General features: G+C 45.9%; 2 protein-coding genes across 2 annotated transcripts in view; one reads left to right on the top strand and one right to left on the bottom strand.

Moving 5' to 3' along the window:
- Nucleotides 1-6,507, top strand: part of strn3 (striatin, calmodulin binding protein 3) — a 21,090-nt gene extending 14,583 nt beyond the window's left edge. The window contains exons 7-16 of the mRNA XM_061082830.1: nt 839-974; nt 1,269-1,408; nt 1,492-1,670; nt 3,984-4,031; nt 4,158-4,279; nt 5,017-5,184; nt 5,328-5,468; nt 5,569-5,676; nt 5,960-6,046; nt 6,145-6,507. Of these exons, the coding sequence (XP_060938813.1) occupies nt 839-974; nt 1,269-1,408; nt 1,492-1,670; nt 3,984-4,031; nt 4,158-4,279; nt 5,017-5,184; nt 5,328-5,468; nt 5,569-5,676; nt 5,960-6,046; nt 6,145-6,314 (1,299 nt within the window). The 3' untranslated portion in view covers nt 6,315-6,507. The remainder of the gene's footprint in view (nt 1-838; nt 975-1,268; nt 1,409-1,491; nt 1,671-3,983; nt 4,032-4,157; nt 4,280-5,016; nt 5,185-5,327; nt 5,469-5,568; nt 5,677-5,959; nt 6,047-6,144) is intronic.
- A 3,225-nt stretch (nt 6,508-9,732) lies between these two features.
- Nucleotides 9,733-14,638, bottom strand: ccdc65 (coiled-coil domain containing 65). Its single transcript, XM_061082215.1, has 8 exons — nt 14,477-14,638; nt 13,702-13,869; nt 13,243-13,412; nt 11,521-11,703; nt 11,288-11,459; nt 10,526-10,744; nt 10,350-10,451; nt 9,733-10,020 (listed from the first exon to the last, which is right to left on the bottom strand). The coding sequence occupies exons 1-8, from the start codon at nt 14,636-14,638 to the stop codon at nt 9,733-9,735; spliced, it is 1,464 nt and encodes a 487-aa protein (XP_060938198.1).
- Between the last annotated feature and the right edge of the window lie 256 nt (nt 14,639-14,894).

Here is a 14,894-nt window from a genome sequence, read left to right on the forward strand (position 1 = left end):
TTTCCTTCACGTTGACTCCTCCCTCCTAACGCTTCTTTCCTTCATGTTGACTCCTCCCTCCTAACACTTCTTTCCTTCATGTTGACTCCTCCCTCCTAACGCTTCTTTCCTTCATGTTGACTCCTCCCTCCTAACGCTTCTCTCCTTCACGTTGACTCCTCCCTCCTAACACTTCTTTCCTTCATGTTGACTCCTCCCTCCTAACGCCACTTTCCTTCATGTTGACTCCTCCCTCCTAACGCTTCTTTCCTTCACGTTGACTCCTCCCTCCTAACGCTTCTTTCCTTCATGTTGACTCCTCCCTCCTAACGCTTCTTTCCTTCATGTTGACTCCTCCCTCCTAACGCTTCTTTCCTTCACGTTGACTCCTCCCTCCTAACGCTTCTTTCCTTCATGTTGACTCCTCCCTCCTAACGCTTCTTTCCTTCATGTTTCCTTCCCTCTCCTCTCATGCTTCTTTCCTTCATGTTGACTCCTCCCTCCTAACGCTTCTTTCCTTCACGTTGACTCCTCCCTCCTAACGCTTCTTTCCTTCACGTTGACTCCTCCCTCCTAACGCTTCTCTCCTTCACGTTGACTCCTCCCTCCTAACGCTTCTTTCCTTCATGTTGACTCCTCCCTCCTAACGCTTCTTTCCTTGATGTTGACTCCTCCCTCCTCTCCTGCTTCTTTCCTTCATGTTGACTCCTCCCTCTTAACTCTTCTTTCCTTCATGTTGACTCCTCCCTCCTAACGCTTCTTTCCTTCACGTTGACTCCTCCCTCCTAACGCTTCTTTCCTTCACGTTGACTCCTCCCCCCTTGTCCCCTCTCCTGATTGTGCTGCTCTGCTCCTGCAGGTGGGGAACGAGGGGCTGGCGTCGGAGGAGGACGCCGACACGGAGGAGGCGCTGAAGGAGTTTGACTTCCTGGTGACGGCAGAGGACGGCGAGGGAGCTGGCGAAGCTCGGAGCTCTGGAGACGGAACCGAGTGGTGTGAGTGACACGGATAAAACACACAATCACCTCCTGTAGTCCAACACACTTTGAAGTGACACCAGCAAGTTGTGTAAACACTCGTCTGACGGGAACTACGTGCAACCTGCCATGTTCTGCCACCAGGGGGCGGAGCCGGGGCTGATGGGAGTTTACAGCCTTCATTATGAGTTAGTTGTTGTGGTGCAGCACTGAGGCATGATGGGAGTTGTAGTGTTCTCCTGGATGGTCTCCTCTCCTTCATGTGAAATACAAGTTTGATCAAACTTCCTGTCTCTGCTTGTCTCTCTGCAGCGGAGCCTCTCCCGTTTCCTACTGGGGGGGGGAAGTCCTTCCTGATGGGGGGGTCGGACGACGTGCTGGAGAGCGTGCTGGGCCTGGGCGACCTCGCTGACCTCACCGTCACCAACGACGAGACGGACTACAGCTACGACGTGAGGACACTCTCAGCTTCTCAGAGTCTAACAGACGTTCGGTCGATGAGTTTAATGAGATGAATCTTCCGTGTGTTCACCAGCTGCCGACCAATAAGGACTCTTCGTTCAGGAAGACCTGGAACCCCAAGTACACGCTGCGGAGCCACTTCGATGGCGTGCGGGCGCTGGCCTTCCACCCGGTGGAGCCCTGCCTGGTCACCGTGTCCGAGGACCACACCCTGAAGCTGTGGAACCTCACCAAGACCGTGCCCGCCAAAAAGTAACTCCGCTGCTCCTCTGAACACAAACCAGGTCAAAGGTCACACTGAGGGTGTCACCATACCAAACATTCAGTAGTCGGTGCGAATTCCAGTAAAATAACACGATTCTCGATGCCAATTTCGATACCACGGTAAAAAAAAAAAAGTGATTTTCCAAGATTCCAAAAGTGCATTCTTTGGATGTTGTTAATGTCATATACGGTAGTTTAATGTGCTTGCGCATATACTGTGGGTTATACGGTAGCTGCTGACGCATGTGAGTGATGCATTGTTGTGAGACACGTTATGCATTAAAGCAAGGCGGAGCTTAGCATTGATTTACAGTTAAAATGAATCAGAACTCATCTTGAATTCTTTAATCCGGATGAGGGTCTTTCAGGTGCTTTGCTAAATTGGAAGTATTATGATATCGTTAGCATAATGGCTTCTGTGGATTAATGATAACGCCACGGTCATCTGCCTCAAACGCAAAGTACCAAACATGAGTCTTTGTGACTTTTTTATCAACAAGTCGAGGTGGAGCGAACGCTGCAGCCGCCATCTTGGTTTTCTGAATGTAAACATCGACTGGCACAGTACCGATGCTAATGCTAAGTTGCTAACAGCTGCTGGCATCGTCTTTGTTTTGTTATGTTAGTATCGAAAGGTATCGTAAGTATCGGTTCTCGTGACATCCCTGAGTGACACTGAGGGTTAGACAGCGTGTTTCTGTCGATCAGCCACAAACCTTCATTCACCTGATCCAGTGTTAATTTTGGCAGCTATTTTTGATTTAGTCTTAGTCTTTTGACGAAAATGCATATAAGTTTTAGTCTAGTTTTAGTCATTTTTATCCTTCTTAGTTTTAGTCTAGTTTTAGTCGACGAAAACAAATTACATTTTAGTCTAGTTTTAGTCACATTTAATAGCCACATTAAACTCCTTATCTTCCCTTCTCACCCCCCCCCCCCCCTGTGTTGTGTCTACAACTGCGTAGTACTAGTCTAGCTTGCAGTACTTACGTTGTCCATTAGATGTCCCTCCTGTAGGTCTATAGCAGGGGTCGGCAACCTTTACTATCAAAAGAGCCATTTTGCCCCCTCTTCCCCCAAATAAAATTTGTCTGGAGCCGCAAAACATATTTGATAACAAAGCTGATAAAATGTTATATAAAGTTATACTATACTAATCTGTAGATTATTGCATTTATGAAATTATAGAACAACAATAAAGAAAACTGTTGACATTTTATTTATTTTTACCTGTTACAACAAAGGGAAACACCAAATGCTTATGAAGAGGAGAAGGAAATACACAGGCAAGTGTCGGCCTACTTTGAAATAAATTAAACGCAGAACTATGTAGGGTTATTTGAGTCATCCCCATATTTGTGGGAAATGTATGAAATAAGAAGTACCCTATTTTGAAATAAATAAAAACATATAGCTGCAGTCTATATATTTTAGTTGGCGTTGGCGAAATTTGAAAACAAAAAGTGAAAGCAGATCAGACCGGAGGAGGAAACTGAAGCTCGGTAGAAACCAGCTGCAGCTTCTGCTCTGATCCAGAAGCTGCGGGGGCGGAGCCTCAGAGCAGCTGAGACCAGAGGAACTCTGTGTTCTCACTGTTTCCATAGTTAAGAAGCAGCCGGGGAGTCAGTGACCGGCTGCTTCATGTGAACGAGCTCTGATCTCACTGTCTCTCTGAGCGAGTGCGCGGGGGCGGAGCCTCGGGACCGGTGCGCTGTCTGGGAGCACACACACACACACACACACACACACAGACACACACACTCGCCGCTCCGGGTATTTCATGACGGCCTGATACAATTATGTTTTTAAAAATTGTTGTGACAACCGCCAACATTTTCGTTTAAAATAAAATTAAAATAGATTTCGTCATAGTTTTTATTTCCATTTCGTTATGTCTTCGTCTCGTCTTAGTCATGGGAAAAGGGGCGTTAACGAATATTTTTCGTTATCGTTATCGTCAACGAAATTAACACTGACCTGATCAACACAAACCTTCAACACAAACCTTCATCAACACAAACCTTCACACTCTTTGACTTCACTTCTCTTCTCATTCGTCTCAAATCAGAAACCGTTAGTTTCACATCCTGCAGCTCCAGAGAGAATCCTCTCTCTCCTCAGACCCGACAGTTGCTTCCTCTTTGCATCTCATTCCCTTCAGCTTAGTTTTAACACACAGACCCGTCAGTGTCGCACACGTGATCCTGGTGAAGAATCCCCCTCCCCCCCCCCGAGGATTTACTGCAGCTCAGCAAAGTCGATGATGTTGTGTTGAATAAAACTTTATTTCCTGTTTCCTAGAAGTGCCTCGTTCGATGTGGAGCCCGTCTACACGTTCAGAGCTCATGTGTACGTATCTCCACTCACACACACCTGATTCCATGTGTGTGTCACTTGTGTTGCTGCATCTACACAACTCTTCAGTTTGAACACGTTGTTGTGAGTTTGTCTCCTGACTCCTCCTCTTTCCTCCAGGGGTCCCGTGCTGTCGCTGGCGATGACCTCCAGTGGAGAGCAGTGTTTCAGTGGAGGCATCGACGCCACCATCCAGTGGTGGAACATCCCCAGCTCCAACGTGGACCCGTACGACACCTACGGTACACACACACACACACACACACACACAGAGACATACACACACACACACAGACATACACACACACACACACAGACACAGACACACACACACACACACACACACACACATACTCTCACACACACACACACACACACTCAGACACACACTCACACATACCTACTCACACTCAGACACACACACATACTCACACACACAAACACACACACACGCTCACACTCATACAAACACTCACACATACACACAAACACACATACACACTCACACACATACACACACTCATACACACACACATACACAGACACAGACACTCACTCACTCACTCACACACACACACTTACTCACACACACACACACACACAGACACATACACACACTCATACACATACACACACTCTCACACACACACACAGACTCACACATTCATACACACGCTCACACACACAGACACACACGCTCACTCACAAACACACACACTCACACACTCTCACACAAACACACTCACACACAAACACACACACACACGCTCACACTCATACACACACACACACACAAACACACATACACACAAACACACACATACACACACTCAGACACACACACTCACACTCAGACACACACACACACTCACACTCGGACAGAAAGAATTTGTCACTTCTACAAAACTGTGAAAGTAAAAGATTAAAGTCTTTTCAGTTTTATTAACCTTCTTCCCTCTTTCTCCTCCTGTCCAATCAGATCCCAGCGTTCTCGCCGGGTCGTGGGTGGGGCATACAGACGCTGTGTGGGGATTGGCTTACAGCGGAATCAAGAACCGCCTCCTCTCCTGCTCGGCAGACGGAACGGTGAAGCTGTGGAACCCGACGGAGAAGAACCCCTGCATCTGCACTTTCAACTCCAACCAGGGTGAGAGCGCCCCCTGGAGGACAGAGCGCCCCCTGGAGGAGGAGAGCAACATCACTGTCTCAGTGGGAACACTTTGTTAACGTGTGTGTGTGTGTGTGTGTGTGTGTGTGTGTGTGTCTGTATGTGTGTGTCTATGTCTGCAGAACACGGGATCCCCACTTCAGTGGACTTCAACGGCTGTGACCCCGCCCACATGGTGGCGTCCTTCAACAGTGGAGACGTGGTGGTGTACGACCTGGAGACGTCCCAGCAGGCACTGGTGCTGAAGGGTCAGGGGGACAGCTGTGAGAACACACACACACACACACACACACACACACACAGACACACACACACAGATCAACAGTAGTGTGTAACCACTTCTCCTCTCTCTCTGTTCTGAAGCCGTCCCGGGTTCGAATCATATCAACAAGGTGGTGAGTCATCCCACGCTGCCGGCGACCATCACCGCCCACGAGGACCGACAAATCAAGTTCTACGACAACAAGTCAGGTCAGTCTGCTGTGGGTTAGGACGAATATATCGTCTCAATGATCGTCTGAAACAGGAAGTAAGATCTGATCCAAAGTTCCCACTGACACAGTCTCTGTTAAATGAAATCAGACGAACTTAACACTGACCACGTTCTTCAGGACACAAGACCAGAACCTTTGAGTTGTGCTATATCTTAATATTTCTTATTTAATATGCATTATATTTTCATACACTAGGCTGACAGTGCAGATTGTAGCACATGTCTCTGTATGACCCGGCTCTCATCTTCTTCTCTCTGCAGGTAAAGTGATCCACGCCATGGTGGCCCACCTGGATGCAGTGACCAGTCTGGCGGTGGATCCTAACGGGATCTACCTGATGTCTGGCAGTAAGTCTCTCACAGACACACACAGACTCACACACACAGACACACACACACACACACACTCTTGAATCAAACGTGATGTAATGGCGTCTCCTCCTCAGGTCACGACTGCTCGCTGCGTCTCTGGAACCTCGACAGTAAAACGTGCGTCCAGGAGATCACCGCCCACCGGAAGAAGAGCGAGGAGGCCATCTACGACGTGGCCTTCCATCCCTCCAAGGCCTTCATCGCCTCCGCCGGGGCCGACGCCCTCGCCAGGGTCTACGTGTAGAGGAGGAGGAGGAGAGGGAGCAGACGCACACCGTGGGCGAGAGACTCAGACACACAGAGAGAGAGAGAGAGAGAGACAGGCTGTTCACACTAAAAGGATTCAGGTCTGTTCAGGTCTCTGAACACAGAATATATATTAAAGACTGGAGGTGACGAGCATCTGGACACACACACACTCAGACACACACAGAGACACACACACACACGCACACACACACAGACACACACACTCTCAGACACACACACACGCACACACACAGACACACACACTCTCAGAGGCAGCAGGAACGTTGTGGAGACGTTGAACCTGCAGGTCGACACACAGCAGCTCGCCCCCCCCCCCCAGCTCTGATGACACTACATGGAACCCCCCCCCCCTCCACCCTGAGCAGACCAGACGTCAAAGGAGTGAAAGGAAAAATCCCTCAGATCTGGTTTCTGTGTCTGTGGTTCCGTCTGTTTTTGGTTCAGATTCACAAAGTCACCGAACATCAACCAGTTAGAAACCGGCTGGAGAAGTTGTGGAAGATGTTTCTCCATTGAACGCAGCCCAGTGTGACTCTGGCTTCACCTTCACACCTGGAACCTGAAGGAACATCTGAGGAACATCTGAGCAGGTTCCTCCTCCAGAGAGAAGCTGCTCTGGATTCAAACGGGAGCAGATCATCGGATTCTAACCCGTCGTGGTTTCTCTTGATTTACGTTTTTTAACAATCTGAACCAAAGCTTAGATTTTATCCTGCTAAACTTTTTACAGTGTTTTTAAAGATTATAAATTGAGATGAAGTTGGAGAAAAACATCGTCTGTGGATTTTGTTCAGAAGCTTAACGAGGACCACGTCGGGTCAGAGGTCGATGTTCTGAGGCCGTTTGTCTCCCTGACGAGCTGTGAGCCGATTGGTCGATTCTCTCCCACCTCAGCCCCCGTGGGCCAATCAGAGCCCTGCGTTTAAACTCCACCCACGTGAGAGCGAAGCATTCAGTGGTCGAGCGTTATTGTTTTTGTTTGTGTAAAATAAATCTAGTTTTTATAATCCCTTTTTTATCAGCGTCTCGTTAACGGCACAGAGGAGGTTCCTCTCTCCCGTCCAGTCAGAAGCCCCGCCCACTCCCCCCCCCCCCCCTGGTAGAGACACACTTACATGTTGGTGAAGGTGAGACACTACAGGCACACAACTAATTTCATGCACTTCTCATTTTTGCTTTTGCTTCTTTTTTAATATCAGACCAGTTGAAAGAAAACATCCAGAAAAGGCTTTTAGGTTTTTATTTTAATAAATCATAAATCTCCAGTTCAGCTTCCGTTCACCAGACAAACCAGTTTGATTCCTGTTCGTGGTCCGAAGGTTTGATTCATAAACATGGCTCACGTTGTTTTATCTGTTGAAGTCATTAAAACGAATCCTTCTGTAAAAACATGTCGACAAAACTAAGTGACGAGTTTCAACCAGTTTTAATAACAAAGCCTCATTTGCATATTTACACCGATTTCACAAACTGTGTCAAATCCAAAGAATTCTGTTCCTGTCAGAGACGAACTGGGGAAGTTTCACGGTGATATTTATTTAACTGTTCACACTTGTTTGATATGAAGAGACATGAGCCCCCCCCCTCAGTTTGTTAAACTCAAGTTAAAGTCAAACTTCGTGGGGTCATGTGATCCCGTTGCAAATAGACAGAAACAAGAAATACAACTGGAGGAGCACCGCTGCCTCCTGCTGGTCAACAACCGAATCTAACGTTTCTGTAGCTGAGCAACCAATTGCAGAGCAGACGATCCACTTCCTGTTTAGGTCAGCGGTGTTTTCAGTGTGGACGGAGCTCGAACGTGAGGAGGGAGACTCGTCTTCCTCAGCGTCTCCCAGAGGTCGGACTCGTCCACCGGATCCCCAACTCACTGATTTTAAAAAACTGTTGATTTATTTAATATAAAGAAAAGCTGATAAAATCCTGACGAGGTATCTGGACGTGTTGAAACCTCACAGCTCGATTTAGAAAAAAAACAATAATCCAGGAAATATTTGGCTTTACAGAAAACCTGAACGCACCACGGTCACTGCAGGCGCTGCCTTCAGGGACAATCTGCAGCTCTCCTGCTCTTCCTCCTCCTCTTCTTCCTCCTTCTCCTCCACTTCTTCCTCTTGCTTCTTTTCTTCTTCCTGCTCTTCCTCTCTCTCCTTCTCCTCCTCCTGTTCTACCTCTTTCTCCTCCTCTTCTCTCTCCTGCTCCTCTTCTTCCTCTCTCTCCTGCTCTTCCTCCTCTTCTCTCTCCTGCTCCTCTTCCTCCTCCAGCTCCTCACCATCATATCACTGTGATCTTCTCTCTTCACTTGAGTTCTTTACGTCAGTTTTAGTTTCTGGTTTGTTCGGATCCACAAGTTCGTTTGTTTTCATTTCATTTTTCTAACGGAAGGTTTTTGTAACTCGGCTTCTGATCGATCATCAACTCTTTTTATTTCAGTTTGATCTTCACCCGGCTTCAACCTCCTGTGTAACTAAAGACTTTTTGTTTGTGTAATGCATGATTAATACAATAAAAGTATTTTTTCTAGTCTTCCAAAAAATGGATAAAAAAAGTTCTGATCAGTTTGCGAGTTTTGATGAGTTTTGTAATTTTTTTTTTTTTTTGATTTACAAACTATGAAACAACAGATTTTAAAGATTGTACCACAAAGCAGAATACAACTGTTGAAATGTATATAAAATGTCTATAATAACTATTAAATGGTGTAACTGTACAGATGCTGCTGCTCTGGTCCTTTTTCTGCAGGAAGAACAACATATTACATCTTTAAAAATAAAACATATATAAATATAATTTTTAGAAGCCCCAACAGGTTTCTGCTGGGAAGCTGCAATTAATAAAGTATATTGAAACAAAACAAATATTCTGTTAAATGGCTAAGAACTAAATTCAATATCAAAAGGAGTTAACAATAAATCAAATGGAAAACAAAATGTAACTGAAGGTCGACGAAATAATCAACAACTCGTTATTTATTAATAGACATTTTTCAAAAGATTCAAGTTTAAGTTCCTTTACAAAAACTACCTGAGACTTATTTTATTTTTGTTGTTGAATATTTTACTTTTCAAAGTCATTTTACAGTATTTAGATTTTTTTCATTATTTCTGAAAATGTATAAACTTTAAGATGAATCAAGAAAGTAAATGGTTTAAAATAGTTCAGGCAGCTTATTGACTTCATGTTAAACTAAACCTAAATATCAAATCAAATCACTACAAGCTCACCACTGTCCACTAACTTTTGGCCAAGTTTCAAACGCCTTCAGAGTCACTGAAGTGAAACCGCTTTAATTTTTATTTTACAGATTTAACACATTTCACAATAGAATCATGTTTTATTGACCAGCTGTTTAAAGACGTCCTGTTTTTAACCCTCTCACATCTGGAGTGATGTCACAGCATCTGTCTGACGGCGTGCGCGGCCTCGATGACGGTGTATTGTCTGCCGGCGTCTGATTGGACGGGCGTGGTCGGCGCCCGGGTCACGCTGAGCAGGGCGTGGCGTTCCCCGAGGCCGTGGTCGCTGAGCGTCATGGCCTCCAGGTGCTGACGCAGCAGAACCTTGAGCTGCCGGTTCTCCCGGCTCAGATCGTCTCGCCGGTTCTTCAGAAGCTCTCGGTGCAGCAGGGCGGCGCTGATGAGCCGCGTCAAACGCCTCAAGTCTGCAAACTCACACGTGTCCTGCAGAGGGAGACAGAGCTCAGCCGGGTCCGAACACTTCGGGAGTCACAAAGATCGTTAAAGGAGACGAGATGTTTCCTTCCTGTAGTTTTAAAGAGACAGCAGCTGAAACCAAGAGTTTGAGACAGAGGCTGAAGAGAGGAGCTGCAGCGATGGACGTCTGAGGAACATGAAGAAGTTTCCTTTAGGCAGAAGAAGAAGATTTACTAAATCCTCCGGACGTGCACCAACACTCTGTAAAGTTCAACACTTATTATTATGTTCTATTGGTTCTTCTCTTCAGTTTAAAACATCTGGACTTTAATCCCTCCTCCATCAGAGCTTCTCACCTCAGCCGCTTCCTCCTCACATGTGGGACGATCTTCATCTGAAGACAGGAAGTCCTCCTCCAGCTTCCGGCACATTTCAGCGACGCGTAGAACTCTGTCCCCCTGAAACACGAGCGTGGAACTGAGCAAACAGAACCTGCATCAGAACCTCAGCAGACACACATCACAGATCTCACCTTGGCGATGACCTCCTGCAGCTTCTTGGCGGCGGCGTTGCTCTGCACGCTGAGGTCAGCCAGATGCTTCCTCGCCGCTGACTGACCCGTGGTCAGCTGATCACGAAGCTCGCGAGTCCGTTGGTTCACCTGGTCTGTGGCGGCCGTCAGATCTCGCTCCACCAACTCCTTCTCTGTCTGACTGGACTTCAGCTTCATCCTCAGCTGGAACATGGAGTCCTGAGGAACCAGAAGAACCAGAGGAGAAGCAGGAGACGACTCACGACCTCAGAAGAACGATCCAACATTTATTTATCTCAGATCTGATCCTGAGGTTCTTCGTCTCATCGCTCATTTACAAACTGATCTGGGTGAAGGGAAATGGTTCCTGTTTTCTTTTCTTCTTTGAAACAAGGACGTGTTTATTCCAGTCATTTTCTGTAAAATCACTGGAATTAACCCTGAAATATTGAGATTAAAATGAGCAAATAAGAGAAAATATGTTTTGTATGTCTTCAGAAAAGACCTGATGTATTTATTGGACTGATGTTTATTGGATTTAGTTTGGACGTGGTTCTCGAAGGAGTTCGTTGGGTCCCGAGTCAGATTCTAGTTGAAACTGAATTTATTGTGACGTTGGAATCAGTGATTTGTTGAAGTCGACTTGGAAGAAGATTTGAAACATGATGAAGTTTCTTCTGTGTTTCTGAACTTTGGAAACGTGTGTTGCTCACAGTTCATTCATATATTTAATATTCCCTTTGTCCTGGACGAGACTCTGACCTGCAGCTTCCTGAGTCTCCTCGTGCTTCGGTCACTCGTCTCCATCAGCTGCTGGTTCTTCAGCAGCAGCTCGTCCAGCTCTGCTGCTTCTTTGTGGTGGAGCTGCAGAGTCTCCTGCTTCTGTCGAGTCTTCTCCTTCAGCAGCATGGAACCCTCCAGGAGCAGAGCCGCCCTCTGTCCAGAGACAAAGAGACAAAGAGACAAAGAGTCAGAGAGACTGAGACAACCCTCACAGAGCTGGAGGACAGGAGCTCCTGGGACCTACCCGCTCCTCGTGAGCGCTCTCGTACGCTGCCATGCTCTCACTGTACAGCCCGAGGACGTCGTTCATCACGGCTTCATGTTGCTGCTCCACAGAGAACTTTGCATCTTCCAGATCAGCTCGCTGCTGCTGAGAGTGAATCTGCATCTGACTCCTGAAACACAGCAGAGGCATCAAACCACCGCAGCCGAAGATCCCGGGTTCCACTTGTCCACAGGAACCAGCGACATCCAGACCTGATTCATATGTCCAAGTTGTGTCTTTGCATCTTTGTTTTCTCTTTGCATCTGTCTAGTGTCTCTTTGCATCTGTCTTGTGTCTCTTTGCATCTGTTTTCTCTTTGCATCTGTTTTGTGTCTCTGCATCTGTCTAGTGTCTCTTTGCATCTGTTTTGTGTCTCTGCATCTGTCTAGTGTCTCTTTGCATCTGTCTAGTGTCTATTTGCATCTGTCTAGTGTCTCTTTGCATCTGTCTAGTGTCTATTTGCATCTGTCTAGTGTCTCTTTGCATTTGTCTAGTGTCTCTTTGCATCTGTTTTCTCTTTGCATCTGTCTAGTGTCTCTTTGCATCTGTTTTGTGTCTCTTTGCATCTGTTTTGTGTCTCTTTGCATCTGTTTTGTGTGTCTTTGCATCTGTTTTGTGTCTCTGCATCTGTCTAGTGTCTCTTTGCATCTGTTTTGTGTCTCTGCATCTGTCTAGTGTCTCTTTGCATCTGTCTAGTGTCTCTTTGCATCTGTTTTGTGTCTCTTTGCATCTGTTTTGTGTCTCTGCATCTGTCTAGTGTCTCTTTGCATCTGTTTTGTGTCTCTGCATCTGTCTAGTGTCTCTTTGCATCTGTCTAGTGTCTCTTTGCATCTGTTTTGTGTCTCTGCATCTGTCTAGTGTCTCTTTGCATCTGTTTTGTGTCTCTTTGCATCTGTTTTGTGTCTCTTTGCATCTGTTTTCTCTTTGCATCTGTCTAGTGTCTCTTTGCATCTGTTTTGTGTCTCTTTGCATCTGTTTTGTGTCTCTTTGCATCTGTTTTCTCTTTGCATCTGTCTAGTGTCTCTTTGCATCTGTTTTGTGTCTCTTTGCATCTGTCTAGTGTCTCTTTGCATCTGTCTAGTGTCTCTTTGCATCTGTTTTGTGTCTCTTTGCATCTGTTTTGTGTCTCTGCATCTGTCTAGTGTCTCTTTGCATCTGTTTTGTGTCTCTGCATCTGTCTAGTGTCTCTTTGCATCTGTCTAGTGTCTCTTTGCATCTGTTTTGTGTCTCTGCATCTGTCTAGTGTCTCTTTGCATCTGTTTTGTGTCTCTTTGCATCTGTTTTGTGTCTCTTTGCATCTGTTTTCTCTTTGCATCTGTCTAGTGTCTCTTTGCATCTGTTTTGTGTCTCTTTGCATCTGTCTAGTGTCTCTTTGCATCTGTTTTCTCTTTGCATCTGTCTAGTGTCTCTTTGCATCTGTCTAGTGTCTCTTTGCATCTGTTTTGTGTCTCTTTGAATCTGTCTAGTGTCTCTTTGCATCTGTTTTCTCTTTACATCTGTTTTGTGTCTGCATCTGTCTAGTGTCTCTTTGCATCTGTCTTGTGTCCGTTTTCTTGTTGCATCTAAATCTCAAAGTGTGAAATCATGTTTCATACGAAGACACATTTCCTCTGATGGTCCCGTACGCTGTCTCCTGCCTGCAGGGGGCGCTGTGGCTCCTCCCACTGACCTGTCGGAGGTGAAGGTGCAGCTCAGGTGCTGGAGTCCTTCCTCCCACTGCCGCTGCAGAACCACCAGATGTTTCTCCTGCTGCGCCCACAGCCGCTCCACGTGCTGCAGGTGGAGCTGCTGCACCTGCGCCGCCTGAAGCTCCGCCTCCTGCAGGTCCCGCCCCAGCCTCTGGGAAACAAACAGAAGGAGTCAGGCTGAAGGAGAGGAAGTGTCACTGGAACTTCCTCCTCAGAAGTAAAGGACAGGAACACATGCACATCTGTGTGACCTCAGCAGCGCCACCAACAGAGCAGATGGTGTATTTAAATGTTCTTATATTTTATACTTCACATCTTCTTCATCATCTTCATCACAACTAAACACATGATGGTTGTTTCCTCGACTCTGTTATAAATAAAGTTTGAGTTCGTCCTCATGAATCCAACTTGTTGACGTGACCTCCAGAGCAGCGTCTCACCTTGATGACATCATCCACGGCGTCCAGCTGTCTGTCAAACGTGTGGCTGAGGACGTCGATGTCTTTCCGGAGCTCGGAGGCTCGAACCTGTCGGAGAATCGACCTCCAGCCGTCGCTGAGCTTCAGGAGATTCACCGCCCGGTTCCTTTCCTCCTTCTGCAGCTTGTCCTGGTTTCAGAAACGTCAAATATCAGTTCTGTGGATACAGGTTTGATCTGATGCTATTTTTATTTAATTTACATTTACTCAGGAAAATATATCAGAATCATTTGAGACATTTTCTGAACATGGATTCCAGAAGTGAAGCCAAATCATCTGTATCGCCCCCTGGTGCCTGGCTGCAGTATAAGATCATATATATCCTCCGTGTTAGCAGATATGGGACAAAAGGAAAGAAGACGTTTAATAAATGTTTGAAAAAGGTCTCAGGTCGTTCTTCTTGTTCAAGTGTTTCTTTTTAAAAGAGCTTCACTTTCCACCTGGTCACAGAATTAACTTCCTTGATAATTGATCATTAAGATTAGAAGTATAGATTTTAGAAATCAGATCCTCCTCCAGCTTCATGTTTCGTTTGTTACACTCATAGATTCATTATTTGATTCAGAGGATCAACATCTTCAGATCATCGTCAACAAGCAGCCAAACCAAGAAATGAAATTAATTCACGAGAATAAACGACACAATCAATAAAAACATCAGAAGGAAACAAACAATCTCAAATTCTACGAGTCCAGTTATCACCAGAGGAACGAATCCAGCACAGAAGGTTTCATACCTCGAGGAACAGAGTGAGGATCTCCTCTTTCTTCTTGGTGGTCTCCTCCTCAGCCTGAGCTCTCTGCTGCTGATACACAAGCCTCTCCTCCTCCGTCCTTCCTCCTTTACCTCCTCCTCCTCCTCCTCCTCCTCCTGCTCCTCTCTTCACTTTCCTCGGCATTATGTTCAATGTCTCACTGCAATAAAGTCCTCCAGGATGAATCTCAGGTTTCAGTGTGAAACGAGGATTTAAATGATGATTAAATCCATTTTTTTACAACTGAACACGAAATCAAACATGATGATGTCACCAGGTTAAAAAATACACGTTAAAAATAGAGAAACTGCAGAAAAGTTCAATATTTATAAAACTAAGTTGTTTATGACAATCCATGAAACTTACGGAAGAAAAACAAATATTACTAATACTACTACAA

Source organism: Limanda limanda, chromosome 12, assembly GCF_963576545.1.
Source record: "Limanda limanda chromosome 12, fLimLim1.1, whole genome shotgun sequence".
NCBI lineage: Eukaryota > Metazoa > Chordata > Actinopteri > Pleuronectiformes > Pleuronectidae > Limanda > Limanda limanda.

Coding starts and splice junctions, on each gene's coding strand:
- ccdc65 (XM_061082215.1), bottom strand. CDS start 14,638: ATGCCGAGGAAAGTGAAGAGAGGAGCAGGAGGAGGAGGAGGAGGAGGA. Junction 10,452..10,525: donor TGCAGGAGGTCATCGCCAAG/GTGAGATCTGTG, acceptor CTCGTGTTTCAG/GGGGACAGAGTTCTACGCGT. Junction 10,021..10,349: donor GTGAGGAGGAAGCGGCTGAG/GTGAGAAGCTCT, acceptor CTCCCTCTGCAG/GACACGTGTGAGTTTGCAGA.